Source organism: Cervus canadensis, chromosome 25 (assembly GCF_019320065.1).
Source record: "Cervus canadensis isolate Bull #8, Minnesota chromosome 25, ASM1932006v1, whole genome shotgun sequence".
Lineage (NCBI taxonomy): Eukaryota > Metazoa > Chordata > Mammalia > Artiodactyla > Cervidae > Cervus > Cervus canadensis.
Genome location: NC_057410.1, coordinates 30,913,559 through 30,937,128, shown reverse-complemented (window position 1 = coordinate 30,937,128; position 23,570 = coordinate 30,913,559). Strand labels below are relative to the sequence as shown.

The 23,570-nt window shown below is 38.9% G+C and overlaps 2 protein-coding genes across 6 annotated transcripts in view; both read right to left on the bottom strand.

The window, feature by feature from the left end:
• NR2C1 (nuclear receptor subfamily 2 group C member 1) overlaps positions 1-10,174 on the bottom strand; it is a 46,643-nt gene extending 36,469 nt beyond the window's left edge. Inside the window, exon 1 of one of the 4 annotated variants that reach the window (XM_043446195.1) lies at positions 10,060-10,174. The gene's annotated coding sequence lies outside the window, so the exon portion shown is untranslated. Of the gene's footprint in view, positions 1-4,056; positions 4,450-10,059 lie in introns of those variants that run through there. The other 3 variants (XM_043446196.1, XM_043446197.1, XM_043446194.1) reach the window with 3 other exon arrangements.
• The window catches only part of FGD6 (FYVE, RhoGEF and PH domain containing 6), a 114,348-nt gene continuing 96,699 nt past the window's right edge, over positions 5,922-23,570 (bottom strand). For both annotated transcript variants that reach the window (XM_043446192.1, XM_043446193.1), the window contains exons 15-21: positions 19,422-19,524; positions 18,791-18,937; positions 17,857-17,959; positions 15,814-15,941; positions 12,556-12,684; positions 11,797-11,945; positions 5,922-10,239 (exon numbers count right to left, since the gene is read on the bottom strand). In XM_043446192.1, coding sequence (XP_043302127.1) covers positions 10,203-10,239; positions 11,797-11,945; positions 12,556-12,684; positions 15,814-15,941; positions 17,857-17,959; positions 18,791-18,937; positions 19,422-19,524 — 796 coding nt within the window. In that variant the 3' untranslated portion in view covers positions 5,922-10,202. The remainder of the gene's footprint in view (positions 10,240-11,796; positions 11,946-12,555; positions 12,685-15,813; positions 15,942-17,856; positions 17,960-18,790; positions 18,938-19,421; positions 19,525-23,570) is intronic.

Sequence of the window (23,570 nt, the reverse complement as noted above, 5' to 3'; positions counted from 1 at the left end):
CAGGGTTGTTTCCAATGAGTTGGCTCTTGCATCATGGGGCCGAAGTATTGGAGCTTGAGCTTCCATCCTGCCAGAGAATATTCAGGGTTGATTTCCTTTAGGATTGACTGGTTTGATCACCTTGCTGTCCAAGGGACTCTCAAGAGTCTTCTCCAGCACCACAATTCAAAACTATCAATTCTTCGGCACTCAGATTTCTTTGTGGTCCAACTCTCACATTTGTACCAATGACTACTGGAAAAACTATAGCTTTGACCAAATGGACCTCTGTGGGCAAAGTGATATCTCTGCTTTTTAATATGCTGTCTAGGTTTGCCATGGCTTTTCTTCCAAGGAGCAAGCGTCTTTTAATTTCGTGGGTGCAGTCACCATCCACAGTGATTTTGGAACCCGAGAAAATAAAATTTGACACTGTTTCCACTTTTCACCCATCTATTTGCCAATATATCAAACATCTACACACACACACACACACACACACACACACACACACACACACACACACAAGTGTACAATGGTCTCTTACAGGTAAAATGTATTCCCTGAAAGTTAGTTGAATAAACAAAATGCTCAATAAATGAGCAACAGGTCAGGAGAACCATCACACTGGAGAGGGAGGGTCTGGGAAAATCTTACAGAAGAGACATTTGAGATAGGCATTGAAGGATAAGTGTTTTTACCAACCTGAGGGACAAAACAAAAACACAGGAGGATGCTGCCTTTACTACTCTAGAGCTAATTAACATACAGAAGACATACAGTCCTACATTTTTGGCTCTGATTCTTCTTTTTTCACCTTTACCTCAGTCTCACTTCTATGTTTCTTCCCCACAGGAAAAAAATATACCCTCAGTGGTGCCATTTGAATCTGTTCATGGGGTTCTCACGGCAAGAATACTGGAGTGGTTTGTCATTCCCTCCTCCAGTGGACCATATTTTGTCAGAACTCTCCACTATGTCCCATTCGTCTTGGGTGGGCCTTCACAGCACTGCTCATAGCTGTACTGAGTTATGCAAGCCCTTTCGTCATGAAAAGGCTGTGATCCATGAAAGCTATTGTTTTTCCAGTAGTCATGGACGGATGTGATAATTGGACCAAAAGAAAGCTAAGCACCAAAGAATTGATGCTTTCCAAATGTGGTGCTGGAGAAGACTCTTGAGAGTCCCTTGGAGAGCAAGGAGATCAAATCAGTCAATCCTAAAGGACATCAAACCTGAATATTCACTGGAAAGACTGATGCTGAGGCTGCAACACTTTGGCCACCTGATGCAAAGAGCTGACTCACTGGAAAATACCCTGATGCTGGAAAAGATTGAAGGCAAAAGAAGAGGGTGGCAAAGGATGAGATGGTTAGATAGCATCACTGAGTCAACGGACATAAATCTAAGCAAACACCAGGATAAGTGAAGGACAAGGAAGCCTGGCATGATGCAGTCCATGGGGTTGCGAAGAGTCAGAAATGATCTATTGACTGAACAACAACAGTGGTGTCATCCTCCTCCCATTCAGGTTCAAAATTTTAAGTCTGTGCTCTTTGAGTACATCACAAAGGGTTCATTTTCTTTCCCCACCAGCCCTACTCCCATCAGCCAACTGTAGGCTCTTGTTACAAAGTAGTATTTTGCAAACTCCCTGTTGAGCCACTTGTGGATGGGGAAATAGAGTAGGTCAGAATTTTCTTCTTTAAAAAAGAAAGAAATTAGAATAGAAAATCCTGCATCAAGTATAGTGAGGGTAAGGACTTATTTCAATTTAATCTGTGTGCTGAGTCATGATGGAAAACATATTTTTCTGTGTAGCAGTCAAAAAATGCTTGAAAATAAGATGTAAAACAATTATTCTTTACTTTTTTTCTGGGAGGGTGGGTCAAACATAGATTTGAAAATTTGGGACTTCTCTGGTGGTACAGTGGATAGGAATTGTTCCCTGCCAATGCAGGGAACATGGATTTGATCCCTGGTCTGGGAAGATTCCATATGTCACGAAGTCAGTCCATTAACTACAACTATTGAGTTCGTGTGCTGCAACTACTGAAGCTCGCACAACTACAGCCCACGCTCTGCAACGAGAAGCCACTTCAGTGAGAAGCCTGGGCACTGCAGCTAGAGAAAGCAAGGCGCAGCAACGAAGTCCCAGCGCAACCAAAAATAAAAATAAGAAAATCTGATGGAAGGTAAGGTTTCCCTCACAAGAAAACAGGTTCACATTCATTCACTCTACAACTGATGATATATGCTGAATTTCAAGCGGTTCATAAACTCTCCTATGGCCAGCCCAAGGTCTTCAGGTTAAGAATCCTTCGAGTATAATTTCAGCTACTGCCAGAAGTAACTTTGCTGGGCAAATATTTAATATATTCAACTTTGTGTATATGAAAAACCCCTAGAAGGCAAGAATCATCTATGGGTCAGCACTTCTGACCAACAGCAAAATCTCGGGATGCTTACAGAACTGAAACATATCCTTATTCTCCTGTTTCATAAGTATCAGTGCCTCTTTAATGGTCAAAGAATAAAGTTTCAGTCCTTTTCCTGGTATTTTTTTCAGTATTTACTAAGTCCTTATAACATGCCTGCCACTGAAGACACAAAGGAGCATTCCTTTATAGTTTGACTTCCCCATCTTCCTATTTTATCTCCTACCAGTCCCAGAGGGGACTCGTTCAGGACAAACTGGAATGATCTTTATTCCCCAATATACAATTCCAAGCTTCTCCCTCATTTAAATTCTCCCACCTTTAAAATTCAGTTGTGAAACTTCTGTTTACTTATAATATTGTAAACAAAATTTTACGCAAGGGTGCATTTTTCTAGAGACAGTCTTTGGCTTTCACAAAAGATTTAAAAAGGTTGCAGAGGGTTCAACGACTCAAAAAAGGTACATGATTATATAAACTATTATCCTTTATTATATGCGATTTCTTTCTTCTTTCTAACAATAGTAGGAATTATATTGTTTAGCACACACACAAAGAGTAGATATTTTGGGAATGTTTTCTGCCTTTGATGTCCTTTAAAAAAGCTGAAATGCTCCTACAAAGAATGATGAAATTACATTTTCTGCGATCCATTTTAAAAATAAGCAGAAATAGCTTCTTTATTGTAGATCTACCAAACTGACATACAATTAAAATCTAAAACCAACCACACAGCAGGCACTGTTCTAAAACCCTCAAAGTCGAAGGTCCATTTATTAAGTTCCGAGGCACAAAAACCCTAAAGGCCTTAATTTCAAGCCTTTTTGTTTTTCCTTTCCAGCAATTATTTTTTAACAGTTGACCTATATAGCGAAGGTTACAAAACAACCTGGCAACATTTGCCATTCATAAAACGGTATCTGCAAGAGCTGGAAGCAGACTTTCTTAACAAAAGAGATGCAGGAAGCGTGGACGTGCACTGTAGTGAGGACATTCGGCCGTTGCCTTTTCTTTCTCTAAAGACAGAGATCCAAAGGCAGCGGCCGCTCCCGCGCCATCGGTTGTGAAAGCAGACAGCGTCATTCCGTCGGCCCAGTACAAGCACAGAACAAATCAGAGGCTCATGGTGAAAGGGATCCGGGCCTCGGCTCGCCGCCAGGCCGGCCTCTCCCACGTCCCGCAGGAACTAGAGCCCACTGCGACCCCGGGGGCCGGCGGCAGCGCGCGGCTCCCGGAGGCTGGGGAAGCGGCGCCCTCGCCAAGACGGAAGCTTTCCCTGTAGGTGAAAGGTCAGAGGTGCCCCGGGAGAAGCTGCCTTGCGCGCAGAGCCGCTCGCCGACTCCCTCTCGCGCCCGCCGCCACGGCCCCGCTCCGGGCTCCGGACCCCGCTCCCGGCTCCGGCCTCGGCCTTTCTCGGAGCCCCGCGCACTCGGCCCCGCTACTCTGGCCGCTCTCCCAGCCCGCCCCGAGTAGCGCGCCGCGGAAGCCTTAGTGCGGGTTCTGCCGGCCGAAGACGCAGGCTGTTGGGGGGACTGGGGGCGCGCCCGTTGGCAGTTGGGAGGAAGGGCCCTTCCCAGGGCCCCCGCCTTCCTCCCGGGCGCCGCTGCGGCCGCCTTTCTCCTCACCCGTCCCTCCTTACCGGCGCTTCTCTACCGAGCGGCGTCCTACGCTGGGCGTAAAGCGGGCAGTCCCGTGCGGCGGCTGCTGGGACGGGATGGGCTGGGGGGCCTCCAGGCAAACAGACTGGAAAAAGCTGAAGCGGGGAGGGTTAAAAAAGTGGAGACGGAGCTTTCTGGGTTTGTGTATTTTCGGGGGGGGGGGAGGGGTCAGAGTTCGTGACCCCTCCCTCGGCGACTCGGTGCGCGCTCCCGCCCGCGCCTGCGCACCAGTGTAGTGGCGAGGCGGCGAGAGGCGGTCGTGACGTTCCCCGAGTGGAGGGTTGAGAGAACCCAGCCTCTGGGAGTCGACCGCCCCCTATCGCCTAGGAGGGAGACTGCCCCGGCAGAGCTGCGCTTCCCTCTCTGGGACTTGGAGAAGCCGCATACGCCTAGCATCCTGTTTGCAGAAGGCGGTCCTTATAGAAGTTTTGAGACTGTTCAGATAGGAGCCAGGATAGATGACTTAATCAGTTTTAGACAGTTCGGTCTCTAATTTGTGGGAAACTGGGCTTTGTTACAGGCTCTTGCCTTAGACTAAACACTTAACAAAACTGGGTAGATCCCAATAAAATATTTCAAATTCCCTTAAATAAGCTGGAGCATAGCCCTGTTGAGTAAGGCTAAGTTTTACTTATCAACTTTTGTGAGTAAATAGCATTTTGGCTAAATGGAGCTAGAGTAGAATCACATAGAATTAAAACTTCCAGAAGACTGGCTTTAGTCTGTTTTGTTCACTGGTGTATTTCCAAGCTTATGGGACAATGCCTAATGGACAATACAGATTTGCGAAATAAGGTGTTGACAGAACATCACATTCTGATAGTGGCCCCTGAAGCACCAAGGTGTGGTCGCAAGAGCCGCCATGTTTGCAAAGAGTGCTGTGTGGTTTGGTCTTGAAAAGAAGGGGTCCTCAAAATATTTATTTTTTAATGTCTTAGTTTTGATTCGCCCTAGAAAAGCAGTTGCGGATTCAGGCCAGAAACCCAAGTCAGGAAAAACAAGGGGCACTGATAAGAAGAACATCTCCTCCATCATTTCCCCCTGGAACTAGGCAGCTGGGCAAAGAAAAGGGGCATGCAACAACCCCTAACAAGTGAAAACACTCTTTATGTCTCATTCTCTAGAAGTCGCTCTCTTCCTTTTAGGATCATTTGTTGTGTAATTGGTGGTTTTAAAGCAGCCCTCCTCCATCCATCCAGTGAAGTCAAGTCCTAAAGGAAATCAACCCTGAAATGTTCATTGGAGGGACTGACGCTGAAGCTGAAACTGCAGTACTTTGACCACTTAATGCGAAGAGCTGATTCTTTGGAAAAGACCCTGATGCTGGGAAAGACTAAAGGCAAACAGAGAAAGGCCAGCAGAGGTTGGATGGCATTATCGACTCAATGGACATGAATTTGAGCAAACTCAGGGAGATAGCAAAGGACTGGAGTCCAGCGTGTTGTAGTCGATCCAGTCCCAGAGAGAGGACACGACTTAGCAACTGAACAGCAGCTACTCCATCCACCCAGACTGGGATCAAATCCTTAAGTTTGTCCCAAAGATGAAAGCTAAGAGAGTATATTACATATAGGCCCAATGGAAAAAGGTAATCTGAGACCTTTTCTCTATTCTCAGTGCCTAATATGCACACCCATAGTGATGCTTGGGGTCATCCCCTTTTCAGCCAATTAATCTGCTTAGGTCACAATAATATTTGGATGTAGATACGGTCCAAATGGGGAATATGTTTTGTTGGTGAAAAAAGAGCTTCCCCTAATTATGATTCAGGAAAACAGATCAGTGTGGTTCATCTCTAATTTCATGACTATAAAAAATGATTTAAAAGACATCATCATACTGAAAGTAGATTTAGTACATTTATTTTGTATAAATATAGTACATAACATTATTTACACTAATATTTTATTTATAAAGGATCTATATCTCTATATGGACAATAAGATACAAACATTATTTTTAAAGTAAAAAGTGTTTCTATAAATCTATGTCATTCGAAAAAATAGTATTTCAAGATTGGTTCTTAACATGCTATGATGAACTCATATAAAAGAAAGTTGCCACCGTTCATCCTAACCACCCCCTCAAAAACAGGGGGGAATTTGATACTGACTTTTTGAACATTTACTACTACTTTTATCTTAACAAAAAAATCCAACTAGAAAATTTCCATTAGAAAATAACATTAAAAATGGCAGAGGCTCCAGAATATTTGTGTTTTAGAGGCATTCAAAAAAGAGTGAGAGATCATTTGAATTAATTTAATTCACAACAATGTCCAGTGAATGCAAGGCACTCTGCCAGGTGCTGAGGAGGAATCTCAAACGAACAAGATACAGTTACTGTTCTCAAGGCTAGTATGTGATAAGCACCATAAGAAAGTCTGTTTAGGAGCCAAAGGCTACAGGAGCATAGAGGAAGGAGAGACTAGATCTCATCTGCAGGAATGGGGAGAGGCTAGGATCAACTGTTATAGAGAAGTCTTAGGTAAATAGGCAGAAAAATGGGGTGGGGGGAGGATGAGAAAAGAAAACGATGTGAACAGAGGAAGGTAGGGTCGGGGTTAGCTGCCATATATGATACCTGAGCAAAAGTGTTCATGCCAAACCACTCGGAAGCCAGTGAAGGTTGTAAAGAGCAGGAATGAAACTAGATTAGTAATTATGCTTAACAAGATGGGTCTGGCAGTGTTTAAATGGGACCACACAAAGGCATTGGAATTAGAAGAAAAGTTATGCCCATCACTGGGAAGAGGTAACAAGGACTTGATCTAGGGTGGATGCAATAATAGAAGGACAAAGAAGATGGAAAAGGACATGAGGGCAGTTGTAGAGGGTCTTGTTGAGACTTGGAGGCAGATTCTGGAGCCAAGAATGGTGTTTCTCCATTGTAGAAGAAAATATACAGATCTGAATGAAAAGAAATTGCATTTTAGACATGCAAAGCTTAAAATGCTTAAGATGTAGATGTCTAACAGGTACTTGCTAATATGGCCTTGCAGGATGGTGGGAAGAGTAGGTCTAAGATCTGAGTTATAATGTGGGCCCTCTGGGACTTTTGAGTTCAAAATGATAAGAATCCTGTCCTTACTTTCTTCAACAAATACTTTCTCTTGAAAGATGCAAGGTAGGTATTTTGTGAGAAACTGATGTACCAGGAATAGAATAGTATATTTTCAAGGAGTGTGAAGTATAGTAAGAGAAATAGAATTAACCTCTCTGGAAGTCCCCGTGATGACATCTGACCACAACAGATCTCAAATTTCAAAAACCGAGTGCAATGAAAGCACACTCGAAGACATAAATCAAGATATGCTGTGATGACATTTACATTTTAACTGAATTACTAAATAGTAGGCTTTCCCTATTTCTGGATATATTCTACCATCCAAATATAAAATACACCTTTGGCTAACAAAGCTATACTTCAAAGTTGCCCTCACTTAGTTGTTTCATTACAGCTTTATATTAAAGTTTGCTATGATGATCTCATTTTAAGAAATGCTACTACATACTCAAACAATCAAGCTTTTAGTTATTAAAAGGGAGATGTATCTTGGGAAAAGACAATATTAGGATACTGGGTACATTAGGGAACAAGGGGAAAGAAGTTGGGAAGAGGTTCAGAAATGCCAAAGAGGTGAGTCCTCTATGTTTAAAGCTGCCACAGATAAAGGAGCAGCACTGCCTAGAGACACATACGAAGGCCAGCCTTCCCCCAGTTTGACCTGGCATCTCTTGTCTAGGTTTCTTAAGCATCCTTTTGGACCTAACTTTATAACTACTCTTCTTTCTCCTTATGAATAAAAGGAGACACTTGAAAAGGATTTGATGGAAGCACATGTATCAATGTAGAAAATACACTAAGTACTACTGGGATCTAAGTATTGTTTAAACTTCTCATTTATAGAGTGCATGCAACATCTTTTTTTTCCCTTAAACTTTTAGCTATCAAGAGTGGTTTTAAAAGTATCGACAGCTTTATAACAAAATATATATAATCAGGCTTCTCATTTGACATTGAATGAGCAAGGTTAAATAACTGATCAGCTTCAGTGAAGTTATGAAGGACTGATAAGGGAGAAAGGGAATGTAATACTGTTCTACATTTAAAACTTCTGAGGGGGGGGGGGGAGCTGGTAATCCGATAGATTCCTCAAAAGGCACATCTTTTATATTTTTCAAAGCCCTCCATGGGGCTAAGCCAACACTAGCATAATCATACATGCGCTTCACATGTAATTAGAATTATTAGAAGTCTATGCACTGTTTCTTATATATTTAACTGATTCTTGATTCAGTCAACTGTTGGAAGATAGAATAGCCACTGGCTGATAATTTTCAGATTCTGATTAGACCAAACCTTGCAGTCAGAAGGCTGAAAGCTCAAAAGCAGGAGAGAGGAATCCCAGTAACTTGTTTTACAAAATGCTGGTCCTGTGAAACCAAGGGAAACACTTCATAAGGCATGACCTTAGTCTCGAAAAAGGACTCACTAAAACTGCAGGGATTTAACATGGAAGGCTTACTGATGCGACCTTGGTTAGAGTTAATGAGACGCAAAGAAATGTTAGTTTACCTACAGCTAACAGAAAGACTTGGAAGTTAGCATGTAAGGACTATATGTGAGGTTGCAAGAGGGTTTAAAATGATTCCACAGCAAGCAATAGCCAGATAACTACAGTAGTCAAACTCTAGATGTAGAGACCCTGGTGCTGCAACAAACATTCAAAGGGTTTCAGAAGGCACTCAGTAATTCTCTTGGCAATCAGAGGTAATACTGAATTAGGAAATTCTTTATATAACAGCAGAAGGGAAATTTCTTGTGCCTTTTATTCAAAGAAATTTCTTGCCTTTGAAGATACTTCATATTTAAGCTCAGTCAATAAATTTATATTATGAACATCAAGAATGACTTTAATCATAGTGTTAATTTCATTTTACTTCTCATCAATTTTATGTATAAAGCAGTTCATATGTTAAACAATATGTGAACCAAAATAGGAATATAAGTCCTTCCTAATGAGGTATGCTGACAGCTGATTAAAGAAAAATATAAAAAAATATACTTTAATTACCAGAGAGGACATAACACAAAGGGGTATTTAAAAATCTTTTTAAAATGATTACTATACAATTTCTAATACTGGCTTAGAATCTGTGCTTTTTGATATGGTAATTCCAGTTCATTTAAAAAATCACAATATTATAGAAAATGTAACATTCTTTTTATATACAAATACTTCTCTACTACTTTGGGCTCAGAACACTTAGAAGAGCAAGGGACATTATATAATACTTGCCATATTTTGCTTTTTAAAGAAATAATATATTTATGTTTGTGTTGAAATGGTAGTTTTTTTTTTTTTCTTTTCCAAAGATTAGACTTAATGTAAAGGCCACAGAGTTAATTATTTGTGTTACTCTGAAAATGGAAATATTCTTTTTCCTACTCACAATTGAGTTAAATGAAAATTCAGATTCTATCCCTTTGCTGTAATTCCTTGATAATATAACATTATCTCATGGCACAAGAGGTACGTTAACAGTAGAAATACTTTAGACAATTTACTGGAATTTTGTTTCAGTTACTGAGGTAGAAATTGGCCATGTGTTTTTTCCATTAAAAGATACAAAAATTCATCTAAATGTATGGATTCAAAGACATACATTTTTCTCATCAGCTGTTTAATCATAATTTCCAATCCAAAGACTGTATAGAAATTCACTCCTTGATGTGTTTTTTATTTACCATGACTTACCACTGGTGAGAATGTTACAAAGTAACACTGTAAAACACACTGAGAAAGCAGGATGGACTGTGTTACAAACAGCTAATACGGTTATTAAGATAAGTTTTCTGGTTTCTAAAGAAAAGGTACTTTAGCATACAGTGTGAGTCTCAGAAATAACTCTGACCATTAAGTAAACATTAAAATTTTAATAAATAACATACATGAAAAACAAACATTTTTTAAAAATTACCTTATACCTAATAAAATAATTTCTCTGATGAAGATTTTAGTTGGATTCGTCTTGGCATTGTTCGTTTATATAAAATGTTTGTACTGCATTTATTCTGATGAAATTCCACCCTTTTGGAATCACACGAGATGAAACCAACACAACTACAATATTGTCCCTTCTTGAAATGCTTCTATCCACCTGTAAGAGAAATTTGTTAGATTTGTAAAATGAAGTCATCCAACATATGGTAAGACAAATACTATAGACCACAGCTATTCCCTTGGATCCAATTACTCTAACAGTATATTTAAGATCTTTTCTATAGCAAACGAGAATTCTATATGTATGAAACTACCCTTTATCTGGTAACTTGGACCAAAATTTGGCCTGAAGAGTGCATCTCTTTTTTTAATGGTCAATTTAAAATGCAAATGGCATGTAAGTTATACCGTAATAAATAAAAAGATTTTTTTAAAGTCTTCTTTAAAATTAACACATTTTAATATTCTACAATGTGAAAATATAGCAACCCATTTGATATTAATAAACTCAAAGAAATTTATCAATTAGCCTGTATTAATTCTAAATAACAAGTAAGCTGATTCTTTTCATCCAACTACATTCAACTCTCTTGAAGGGATTTCTATCTTGTCAACTACATAAGGAAAAGATACATATTCAAAAGTTCAACAGCTTGTTCATGAACACAAATGAAAATGATGAGAAATATAATATCTAAAGAATTGTAGGCAATTACTATTTTATCCAAATAACTGTTTTTTAAAGAAAAAATAGCCGTGTCATAATTTTAAATTATTCTTCAGTACCCTTCGATTAACAGCTATATATGGTTGGAAATCCTAATACAGACTGAAAAAAAAGGCTTATAGAGTATTTGTAATATAGTATCTGATTATTATTGAGGTGGAATATGTTTAATTCTGATACATTAGTTGTAACTACCTTAATAAAAGACAAGCCTTACTTAAAGCATTCTTTTAGATTTGCCTGTACTTTGAGAGCCTAGTGAGAAAACATGAGGACCACTTAGTGAAAGTAAAAATGCATATTTTGTGAGGCCAAAATAAAAATCTAGTGAAAGGGAGGTGAACTGAATTTTTTTGTTCACAGAGGACCTCAATTTCACAGAGATACTCTTCTCTATGTTAAGCAATCTCATGACATCTAAATAAATATTCTTGTTGGAATTTTGAAGAGACTATTTCAACCACTTCCATCTAAAATGATATACATTTCCTTCTACTCAGTCACTGGGAATAATACAGGAGACTCTTAATGTGTTTGACCTTCTCCCCAAAGATGTAAGTTAGCAAGCAGCTGTTTAAGCTCCTGCCGTTCCATGGCACGACTGACTCACAGGATTGCCAAAATCCCAGAATGTTTCAAGAGAAAATTCTTCACCTCATTGGAGGAGAGGTCAAATACCTCCGTGTCCCGTCCTTTCAGCAGAGCAGCTTCATGCTGCTTCCTCGGAGGTCATGTGTACACCAAATATTTTGGACAGAACTACCTATTTTCTTTTCCTCTCTGCTTCCTGAAAATATTCCAGATCCTCTTGCCTATCTTTAAAACAATTCTAAAGAGTTTGAATAATATGTTAAATCTTTCTAAATGGGATTTCTGATTTACATTCTTTGTTGATCCCATGCATGGAAGTAGGTTATTTTTAAAATCAATCATTTAAAGTAACAATTTGAAATCTCATGTATGAAAAAAAAAGCCTAAATTACTTACTTCTGAGCTGAGTGAGCATCATCTGCTTTGAATACATAAAATAGCATGTTTTTGTGTAGTAACTGAAACACTCTAGACTCTGAATTCTCATCTTTGACTTGAGTGACTGTGAATCCTAGTAAAGGTTGACTCTCCAAAGCTGCCACGTCCTAAATTTACAAAGACACAAAGGAAGATGGACTTTTAAAATGATAAAAAATTCAGACCTGCAACTTTTTATCTGCAAAGCTCTAATTTAATTTCAAACAAACACACATATATGAAACAACGGTAATTCTAGCAACTAATTCACTTTTCATTTATTCAACAATATTTATTGGGCCACCCCCTCCCCACCCATCAGACACTGCAGTAGACAGTTTTCAATGTGTTCATATTCACTGATTTCACGTTATTTCCCTACAACCATGGGAAGTGAGTAATTACATTACTTTCATTTTATGGATGCAAAAAACAGAGGTCAGAAAGGTGACATACTCCAGTGTCACCAAACTTCTGCCTTTAGTGAGGTAGTCAGTAGTCACATGATATCCCCCAAACTTAACATCTTAACACTATGGAAAATTCCTAACATCTTTGAGTATCTTTAGGTACAAAACAAGGACACTGTTCATGTCAAAAACAACTATAATATCTCCCCCTCTCAAAGCAAAGCAAAAGCAAAAACGTAGACAAATAGACTAGGCAAACACTAATTATTTCTAGGTGGCACTATAAAACAAGACTCCAAATTATTCATGTTTCCATTTCAGATCTTACCTCACTTGCAGCATATGTATATAATACTTTATTTTTTATGACGAACCACAAGTGTTTCCAAGGTTTTTTATTGCCCTTTGATCTGTACAAGTAGCCACTCATAGAGGAATCTTCTGTGTTTGCTGATACCTAAATAAGCAAACCCCATACACAGTTTAATCATTTTTAGACAAAACCAAAATTTTAAATAACAAAATTGTTTTTGATCATTGATGCTAAAAGCAATAACCATAAAAATATCATGTTTAAGAATGAAACTAAAAAAAAAAAAAGAATGAAACTGTTTATATTTAAAATCTGCTACTGTACAGACTGAATATTGCCATTACCACGAGCATAAAATCCTTCCTTTTGGAAGCAATTCCAGAATTTTACCTGGTTTACCTGTGCTTGCATGTATAGGTTTCTTAGTGGGTTCCACTATGTTTTCTGAGTTCCCAGGAGATGAATAATAATTTCAAATGACAAAAAGGCCTTTTCAAAGCTGTGTTTTGGGGACAGTATATGTTGTTTATTGCTCTCATTTAGGGGTGTTAGGGAAAATTACTTAAACCTTTAACTTTGTTTCTGAGATAACTTTGGATTTCTACAAATTATATCAACAGATAAGTAAACAGGAAATTCTATTTTTGGAGGGAGGGGGTCATGCAGCTTGTAGAAATCTTAGTTCCCTGGAAAGGGATCAAACCCCTGCTCCCTGCGTTGGGAGCTCAGTGTTTTAATCACTGGACTGCCAGCAAAGTCCCAAGTGGAAAATTTATATCTAATGTTAAATTAGAATGTCTGTTAAGTGCAAGTAAATCTGTATACAGAAATAACATCCTATATAAGACTACCAAGTAATTAAAAAAAAGGAAAACTACAACACTTAACATTCAAAGGAGGTTTCTCTTAAAATGCAGTTACATTGTGATGCTACTGATACTATGTACTTAGGTTAAGTGTTACTATCATTGTGCAAAATATTCTGTACATTGCTCTTTGAGAATATTTTACAATTAATTTAATAGCCATATAAGACTAATCACAATACTGAATAATCATAGTCCTCTATTATCTTTTTAAAAGAAAGTAAAAAAAATAAAAGAAAAATTAGTGTTAAACCAGCTTAATCACCTAATTGATTCACAAAACTTTCATTCTAATGATTTATTTAAAAAAATAAATGAAATTTCCAATTCAAGAGACACAGTCTGTCACTACTGAGGGTACTGAAGTTTTCAATGTATGCAATTCTAAAAGATGAATTTCTAAAAATGTACTGAACATCAATGGAATAAGAAAAAAGTTTCCAATTCCTTAAAAAGTTAAACATAGGATTATTATATGGTCAAGCAATTTCACTCCCAGTTATATAACCAAGACAAATGGAAACATAAGTCCACATGGAAATCTGTATACCAATGTTTTACATCAGCATTATTCACAATAGCCAAAAGGTGGAAACCTGTGTCCATCAACAGATAAATGGCCAAGTTGTGATATATATCTTTAAAAAGGAGTACTATTCAGACACAAAAAAGAAAGTGCTGATACATGCTGTAACTTGGCTGAACCTCAGAAACACTGCGCTAAGTGAAAGAAGCCAAACATTCAGGATCATATGTTGCATGACTCCTTTTACATGACAGATCCTGAACAAACAAATCCATAGAGCAGATTCCTGGTTGCCAGGGGGAGGGGGTGGGGGACGGTTATTTAACACACACAGGGTGTTCTTACGAGGTGATGAAAAAGTTTTGAAACTGGAGCAATACGGCAGTCACACATCACTGAGAAAACACCAAATACCACTGAATTGTATATCTTTAAACAGTTAACTACATGTTATGTGGATTTCACCCCTGTTGAAAACAAAAGACAAAAAAACACAGGTTTCCAAGGAGACTACTATGACTTGTATAGAGCTTAATTGGCAAAACTAATTTCCCCTGTGTGGTCACAGAGGAGCAAAGCAATGGTTTTCAAACTTCAGTAGACATACACCTGAATCACTGAGAATGCTTGGGCCCAAGAATCTGCATTTCAAGTAAGTTCCATGGTGGTTCTGCTGCCACTCTGGAGGACACTCTGAGAACCAGCGGAGTCAGGGGAGAAAGCAGAGGTTTGAAAGTGGAAGGCCCGTTTGCGTGGTTGGGTAGAAAGATGTACAAAAGAGGACTGCAGTAAGGTTGAGTCTAGTCTATAGACCGTAGTTTTTGTAGCCAAAAACTCTGCTGAGTTCTGACTAAAGAGGGGAGCACGTGTCAGAATTATATTTATAAACAGTGACATCAACATGGAGAAGCGAAAAATTACAAGGAACTGAAAATTACTTCAGTTGGTTAAAAACTTCAAAGTAGACTTAGATTCAGGAACTTCATGACAGAAGAAAAAGAGCTGAGAGTTATTCACTTAGCTGGCTTATCCAGTTCCACATGGAACTTGGCAAATGGAACTGTAAATCTTATTCTTACTATTTCACGAGCCTGGCTATAAATCACTTCCTAGAGTTTCAATAGCCATGAGGAAATGTGCTCAACTTTACATAAGGAACATGATCTTGGTCAAATTTTTAGAGTTCCTTTCTTCCACTTTTCATGATGGAACACCTCCACAGCAAATAAGCAAGAGAACAAAATTTAAAACGCTACTTTCCGGGGCACAAAACCAATTAATAAACTAACCAAAATAGGAGTGACTAGAAAGTCAGGACTATTTGATCTCTTGACATTGGCTGATTAACACTTGACTTTGAGGAACTGGGACAGGATATCAGTGATGCCTATGGATATGCTCCAGGGGCAGGTCAAGCTTTGTAGGTTATTAAAACTTAAAATTTTTTCTGTTAAGTTGAAGGAAGAACAACCTACTATCAGTAAATAACCTATTATATCAGTTGTATATAACCTACTAATGCCTAAAAAAAATAAGCCATGCAGATGAGTAAATGCTAACAAAATGCCCCCAATAGTTTATAGACTTTTTCCCTCTGATAAGGGGTCTCCTCAAAGTAATTTTAAAAATTAACACGAGTCCAAGATATCTTTACTTTCTATCACTGCTATAAAATGCTTTCCAAACCTTTCAACAGTCATTTCCTAAATGACTCAGGTCATAAGGGAGATAAGGGAGGCCTCAGCCACATTCATCTTCAGTATTAAAATGCATGTCTATGGTGGGAAATGACATCTTCCTTTATGAGAGAAAAACTAAAGTACTATCTGGGTATGAATAATTCAGCCTCTATCAAGTTGCAAGTTTAATGGAAACACTTACTTCTTTAAGAGCAGCTGGGATTTTTTTCTGTTTCCTCCCTGATGGAATACTATGTAAGACTGATGATAAGGCGCTGGAAGGAGATTTGTGATTTCCAGGGGATCCAAACTTAGGAGAGTGCTGGTGATCTAAAACAAACCAGGTACACTTATGGAACCAACGGTAAACATTCTGCAATTCAATTTAACCCAAGTCAATAAACACTGTTGCACAAAATATCCATGGAAGGATACTTAAGAAACTTGTGTCACTGAGGCCCCTGGGAAAGGAAGCCAAACGGGTGGAAGTTGAGTGGGAGGAAGACTTTCCACTGTCTATTTTTCACTTTTTTCAACTGCAAACCATATGAAAGAATTGGCCCTTTATGCCTTTAGAATTCTGAAACATGTTCATATACTACCAACTTAAAAAACTAAATTGAAAAAACTTCTCTCCTGACTTAAAAACAAAAAACTAACATCATTTAGTATCTAAATACATGACCAAATACCATTACAATGAATAAAATTTTCAAAAAGAGACTATAAGGCAAGAGGAGGCAGTAATTAATTTTGACTGCAGAGGTTCAAAGAAAGCTGGGAAAAGAATGAGAGTTTTGAGTTGGCATCAAGGTATAAGAAGGAGTCTGGCAAGCAAAAAAGAGGAGGAAGAACACTTCAAGAAGAAAAGTCAGCATAAGCAAAAGCACAGAGATATGAAATTAGATCATCTATTTGGAGGTGAAGATGGGAAAAAGAGGACTGGTTCTAAGGACTGTCTTTTAGGCAGTGGGAATCAAAAGCCTTCTGGGCTGGGAAGTAGACTCAATTTAGAAAACTAAATCTGACAGTAGGAAAGGGGAAGGATTCGCAAGAGAAAAACCTGTTAGGAAATTAGGACAGTAGTCCAGATGAAAGATAATGAAGGCCTTGTTAGGGTGGTGATGAAGAAGTCAAGAGCATGACAGATGTTTTCAAAGATAAATTTGACAAGATTTATTGACCAAATGGGTGACAAAAAGAGTATTCAACAATGGATTTTGAATGTTTGAGCTGATATTAGATACTCAGAGAACAAAGGCAGGAACATAAGGCTGGCAGAAGATCAGGTGAATGTTTCTTTTTGGAAAATGTGTACAGAAAATAACAGACAATTCCTCTATTAATGTTTGGATTTTGAAATAGCATGTCATCCAGTTTTATTCACTTAGACATTCTCGTCTGCTAATAAAAAGCTATTCTTCATCGCCAAGTTTCAAAGCAAACTTTTAACTTCTTAAAAGTTTAGATCCTCTAAGTTTCAGGAATTTTAACTAAGGATCTTTTCTCAAAATGTAGACCTGAGCTGCATTCATCTTAACTGGAGGAATGGATACTTGCGGGCAGATATAGCTCATTTTGTAGCTGGTAAAAAGCTACACATTTAGATGTAGAATAAAACCTCACACATCAGTCCAAGTGATTAGAATAAGGCTAACAAAGGGCCACTTGGTATGTTTTCATAGAGAACTACTTGACTGATTGATAAAAATGATTTGTAATACACATAGATGTGAAACTAGAAACTTGAAAATTACTTAGAAGCTAAAGTTACCTTGTAACTGTTCTAAGCATTTCATCCTGTGATTATACTTCTACAACTAGAATCCTTAGCAAAACCCTTTTCAGAATAAAAATAAGTTTTAATCCAACCTTTCCTGGAATCATCATAAAATAGGAGTGAAGAAAGTTTAACTACCCAGTGCTATGTGACATCTAGAGGGGTGGGAAATGGGAGGGAGGCTCTAGAGGGAGGGGACATATGTATACCTACGGCTGATTCATGTTGATGTGTGGCAGTAACTGACACAATACTGTAAAGTAATTATCCTCCAATTAAAAATAAAAAAATTTTTAAAAAGAAAGAAAAAACTTAACTAAGTTAAGAAAGCAAGATACTTAATATTTTGAGATAAGTATCACCAATTATATTGCTAATGGGCCCTATGACGATTCTTCTAGAAGGTTTTTTGCAAGCATCTGGGGCATAAAGGAATTTTCAGTTAAATCTGTACTTATACATTACCTAATTTCTGCAGTTCTTGGAAACAGTGTTCACATACTCTTGCTGGTTGATTTTTCAGGTAATCTAAGCCATACTTATTTGATGAACAAGCTTGGCATACAATCTGCAAACACATTGGAATTATTTCATTTCATTTAGAATAAATAACCTTTGTATCTAAACCATCAGTTACAGTTTATAGCCCAGTCTGCTTTTCAAAACCTGTTCATAGTCATTGAGTCTCAATAACAACTCAGCAGAGGTATGTAGGGAACTCACACACAATAGCACATTTAAGAGGCCACAGATTATCACTGATTGCTTATGACAGATAATAACATACTAATGGAGTTAACAGGTGCAAAATGTTCAGAACGCTGCCTGGTGGGTAGTAAGTCCTATATTAGCTGTACCATCATCACTGTCATTGCCATCATCACTGCTGCAACCATGAATACCTCTGTTGTACCTCTTCCTAGTGTCTGGCCTGTATTAAATGCTCTCTAAATAACATCCCTTAAATCTTTACAGTCACTCTCTGATTTCATTGTTACTATGCACATTTTACTGATAATGTTATGAAAACTTAGAAACATCACAAACGGTAACTTCAATACTGAAAGTTTCCTCCTGTTAAGAATGTAGTATTGGGACAAATGTAGTTTCAATAATTACCTATAAATGTGAGCATCTATTTAATTGTCAATTTGTTATTTTTTTTTTTTTTAAATGAACATGTTCTATTACTGACATCCTAAAGTAATCTTGGGGTAGAAGGAGTAAGTTCCCTAACAAGATTGCCTCATGCTAAATGTTTAGGGGGGGATACCAGTCATGAGGCAGTATCTCTCCCCTCCCTACCCCACAATGGTTTACAAGGGGAAATACACTTCTTCACCATGTACAGCATGGAGCTATTGAAAATCACAAGGGAAGGGTTGTGATTCTTTCCAACCTTTCCGCAGGCCCGGCAGTGATGTCGTCTCCAGGTCAGAGTAAATTCACTGGTGCAGATCATGCACATGGTGGCCCTGGTATCTGGAATCCAGATGGGCGCCTTAGATCCAAGAGGACTAACCTCGTCTTTATTTTCTGAGTCAGCCTGTAGAAGAGTGACTTCTGATTATTTCTAGGCACACTGCCTGCTACAGCTCAAACCTTTTTATTTTGCACTGGCAGCTCACAATGCTGATGGTATCATTAAGGATGTGGATGACACAGGAACAATCGTACTTTTCATCTTCTCAGGATGTTAAGATTAGCTACATTCCAACAATCCTCTAGTGCAAAACCGTATTACCATTGCTGGTGGTAGTGCAATGAGAGCTGATTAGTTCCTTCCTCAAACTACACTGCTGTGTTTTCTACAGTGAGGTTTTATAACCAGAAAAAATATGAATGCGCTATATGCTATCCTAGACTTGTAGGGAGACATTAATAGAATAAACATTTAGGCTCTGAAATTATGCACATACCCAATCCTTCTGTGAAGCATATGCTGCTTTTCTAATCCCCTGGGAAAAGTTTCTTTAAGGTGAAAATGATTTGGAATGCATTTAAAAAACACATGAAGGAAAAGACAATACCTCATCAAGACTCCGACTAGGACAGAATGTGATTCTTTTCTTGGCATACTCTTCTATTGACCTGGAAATGGCTTCGAGCCATTCATCCCTTTCTGGGGCAGAACTGTTGGGGGCAAAAGAGGTTCTATCAGCCAGATGTCAGCTCTTATTCTTTGCCTTGTTCTTACTTTTTTTTCCGTCTGCCATGGCAACAGATTCCACCACCCTCCAACAATGTGAGTCACAGGCAACAACTTGGAGGTTTCTGGGCACAAATACCCAATGGGCATATAAAGAACACATGGCATTTTAGCAAACACAACACTTTTCTTCTTTCCAAAGATACCACTTTCTAAAACTGAATGGCTTTTGAAGTCTCCTAAATTTGGAGGTATTTTTGTTCAATTTAAGGGCTATTCATGCAATTAATAATTATGATTACTTATATAACTAAGGAGCTTCCTGAGATATAATCCTAGATTTTAAAAATATTCCAAGGAATCAAGTTTCAAATCCAAATTTACAACACAATACCAAATATTTTTAGGTTACTCTAGAAAGGGCACTAGAGTAAAGGAAGCATATTTTTGGTGTCATTAACAGAAGCTGAAGGCGTGGTTAATAAGGGAGAGAGCCTTCAGTGGTTGTTAGGGCTCCTCTACCAATTCAGTCCATCACATTTTCTGTTCTTACCCTCAGTTCATCAGGAAGTGTGTGACTCAGATATAGATAAAAAATGGGCCAAACAGGGGGATAGCCTGCTCAGAAAAATGCATTCTTGTTCTACGTTTTTGCAAAGAGGGCCTCTAAAAAACTTCTATGGTAACTCAGAATCATCACTGGTATCAGAGCATTTGTTTTGCAAACTCAGGAGGGGAGACACATTTTAGGTGTGTGTGTGCATGTGTGTATCTTTGTAGAGAGAAAGAGAATTTAATAGTAAATGTAAAATTTTATCATAATAAAAATCCATTATAATAATGGGAATGTTACTGTGTAAGAAAATGTGCATTTTCTTATTTTTAAGAGAAGCATACTCAAGTATGCAGGAGTAAAATGACCTGATATTTGCCATTTGTTTTAAAGTACTTTTTAAAAAAAGGAAAATCTGTGGTAGAACCCTGGTAATTTTTTGAGTCTTAGTGACCAAATATGCAGGTTCGTTGTAGTCCTCATTCTAAGTATGTAACTTTCAAGTAATTACTTTAAAAGGAAAAATTCCATCATAAGAAATTATACAATTAGGCATATTTTGATGAATCCAGGGCACATCAAGATGCTTTAACCTACCCCACCATAATCATTCTCAGAAATGAACCTTCCAACTAAATGGCTTCAATACCATTTAGAAAATGCATTCATACAGATATTAAAAGGAAGGCACCCAATTTACAAATAAAAATTTAAAACTAGTATATTTTTCAAAGTTTCATTATATATCAAAACCAAAATAAAACAGAAATAGCCCCTATCTCTCTAAACCAAACAAAACCCACCTCAGTTACCTTTACTATTCCACCATCACTGTCCCAACTAGCTGCCGCTAATTTAACATTTACCACATATCTGCGAACTGTGCTGAATGCTCTCTGTGCAAATGCCATCACACCTCATATCCTCTGAGGAATATCTCTTTCCCCCAATCCCAATTTCACACACCATCTCCATCTATAGAAAAGCAATGTGAAGATCTGAACCGTTAGATAATTTGCTTTAGATAATATGATGCTCAGGATGCTCAAGTGCTCAGTCATGTCTGACTCTCTGTGACCCCACGGACTGGAGCCCACCAGGCTCCTCTGTCCATAGGATTCTCCAGACAAAAATACTGGAATGGGTTGCCATTTCCTTCCCGACGGATCTTCCCGACCCAGGGATCAAACCCATATGTCTTGCATCGGCAGGCAGATTCTATACCACTGCATCACTTGCAATGCCTTAGATAACAGGCTGCTTTATTAAATGGTGACTTGGTATCAGACCCAAGTGTGGCTAAGGATGGAACCCTTCACCACCAGGTCATCTCTAGCCTGTGTTTCTGTTCTCTGAAGAGTTATGCTATGAGAATAGGGCCCAGATTCTGGGTAAACATTCATAAAATATTACTGTCTCCCCTGCCTTCTCTCCTTCCCCAATTTTTCACTGGAAAAGGTAACAAAGCAGAGAGGCAGATGGCTAATTTGAGGATTGCTGCCTGATTTTTCCGGAGCCCTGGGAGCATGTGGAATGTGATTCGACTGCAAATCATGTCACATATGCTGTTCTTTCATTTAATTATTCCTGGCTTTTTCTTGTGTGGGCTTCTGCCAAAACAATGTTTATCAGCTCTTGATAAAACACATCTCAGAGACCACACACATTTGCCTGGAGCATCAAGTGTAGACATTTTAGCCCTGCTTTTGTGACATGGTTAAAAGAAGAATCAGCATCTTCCTCCTATGAAAACACAGTTAAGCCAAGTATTCTTTTCTTTATGGAATGTGAACATTACCAGAAAGCAAATTTGCATCAAACAAGCACCTTTTCTCCACTGATTGGAAAGAATTTCTAAGGGAAAGAGTTCTCCAATAGAAGGGATTTCTGGTGTGCTAGACCTGACGCACTATGACCTTCTTGTGTTACTGTGGGATGCTACCCTGGGGTCCAAAGGCCCCATCACTTCAGTTCACTTGAATAACATTTACTGGGAGCCTTCTATGGGCCAGGTATGATGCTGTGAACTTGGCACAAAAGTACACTTCACGTCCAAGTGCTGACACCCAACTGAAGTGAGACCCTAGAACAAGTAATTACCATATAATACAGGAAGGGTAAAGTAGATAAGTAACGCAGAAATAGTAAACTACCTCATGTGGGTAGCAGCGAAGGCTTTGCAGAGGTGACGACTGACGTGCGACTGAAGAATTACAGGATTTAACAGGGAACTCTGTGGTCTCCCTGTGCACCCTCAGTCCGTCTGCTACCTTCGGTCATCATCTCTAAACGGATGACTCCCCGGGACATGCCTCTAGTCCAGTCTCTCTCTGACATCCAGCTCCTGGCATCATAAACCACCTCCGTGCTGACCGAGGATTTACAGGCGCCTCACGTTCACTCTGCACCTGTGTGCCTGCGCGACCCCACGGACTGTAGCCCACCAGGCTCCTCTGTCCATGGCATTTTCCAGGCAAGAATACAGGAGTGGGCTGCCATTTCCTCCTCCAGGATCTTCCACACTCACATCTGAACCTAAATTCCTGCTTTCTCCCCAAAGCTCGCAGTTACCTACCACAGCAACCTGATACACTGTCCAGGCTAGACTCAACCTTACTGCCGCTCTCATTTCCTCTGTCCCATTACTCATCTCCTTCAGTTCCCTCTCAAACTATTCTCCACAGAGTAACTAGATATTCTTTTTAAAATGCCAATATGATCACATCATTCCTTTGTATAAACCTTTCAGTGGTTTCCTGTGGCTCTTAGGCTAAAGACCAAAATCCACAAGACGGTTCTGCATAATTCTTCTCCCTGTCCCTTCAGGTTTATCTCGGGTCACTCTCCCTCTCATTTGTTATGTTCAAGATACAGGGGCTTTTCAGTTCTCTGAACACGCCATGCCGCCTTCCACCTCAGGATCTTCGTACACACAACTCCTACTGGCCAATAGGCTCCTCCTTTTCTCTTTGCCGAGCTATCCAACTCCTACTTACCCTTCATAACTCAACAGACACAGGACTTGTGGGAGGCTATCCCTAACTGCCCTTTCTCCATCAAATCTAACTGCAGGCTGGACCTCAGTCTAACCATAGTCCAGACCTCACCATCGACAGCCTCCTACCTGGGCTTCCAGCTTCTACTCTAGTCTCTGGTGGTCTGACTTCTACAGAGCAGACAGTGTGCTTTTTTAAAAATGAAAAATGAGGCCACACCAATTCTTGGCTTAAAACCTTTGGATAGTTTCCCATCACACTTAAAAATTCAATGATCTTACTAGATCAGTTTAGGAGCCAGATCTGAAAACACACAACATCTAGGCAACCAAAGAAAGACTGACCGTCATTTTCTGAATTATTTATTTTTTAATAAACAGAATATTTGTTTATCAAAGCACATTTTAGTTAGAAAACTTAAGTGCAATTGAAAACCTAACGTCCCTATTAGCATTTCCTCTTTGGATCTTTGAAAATAAAT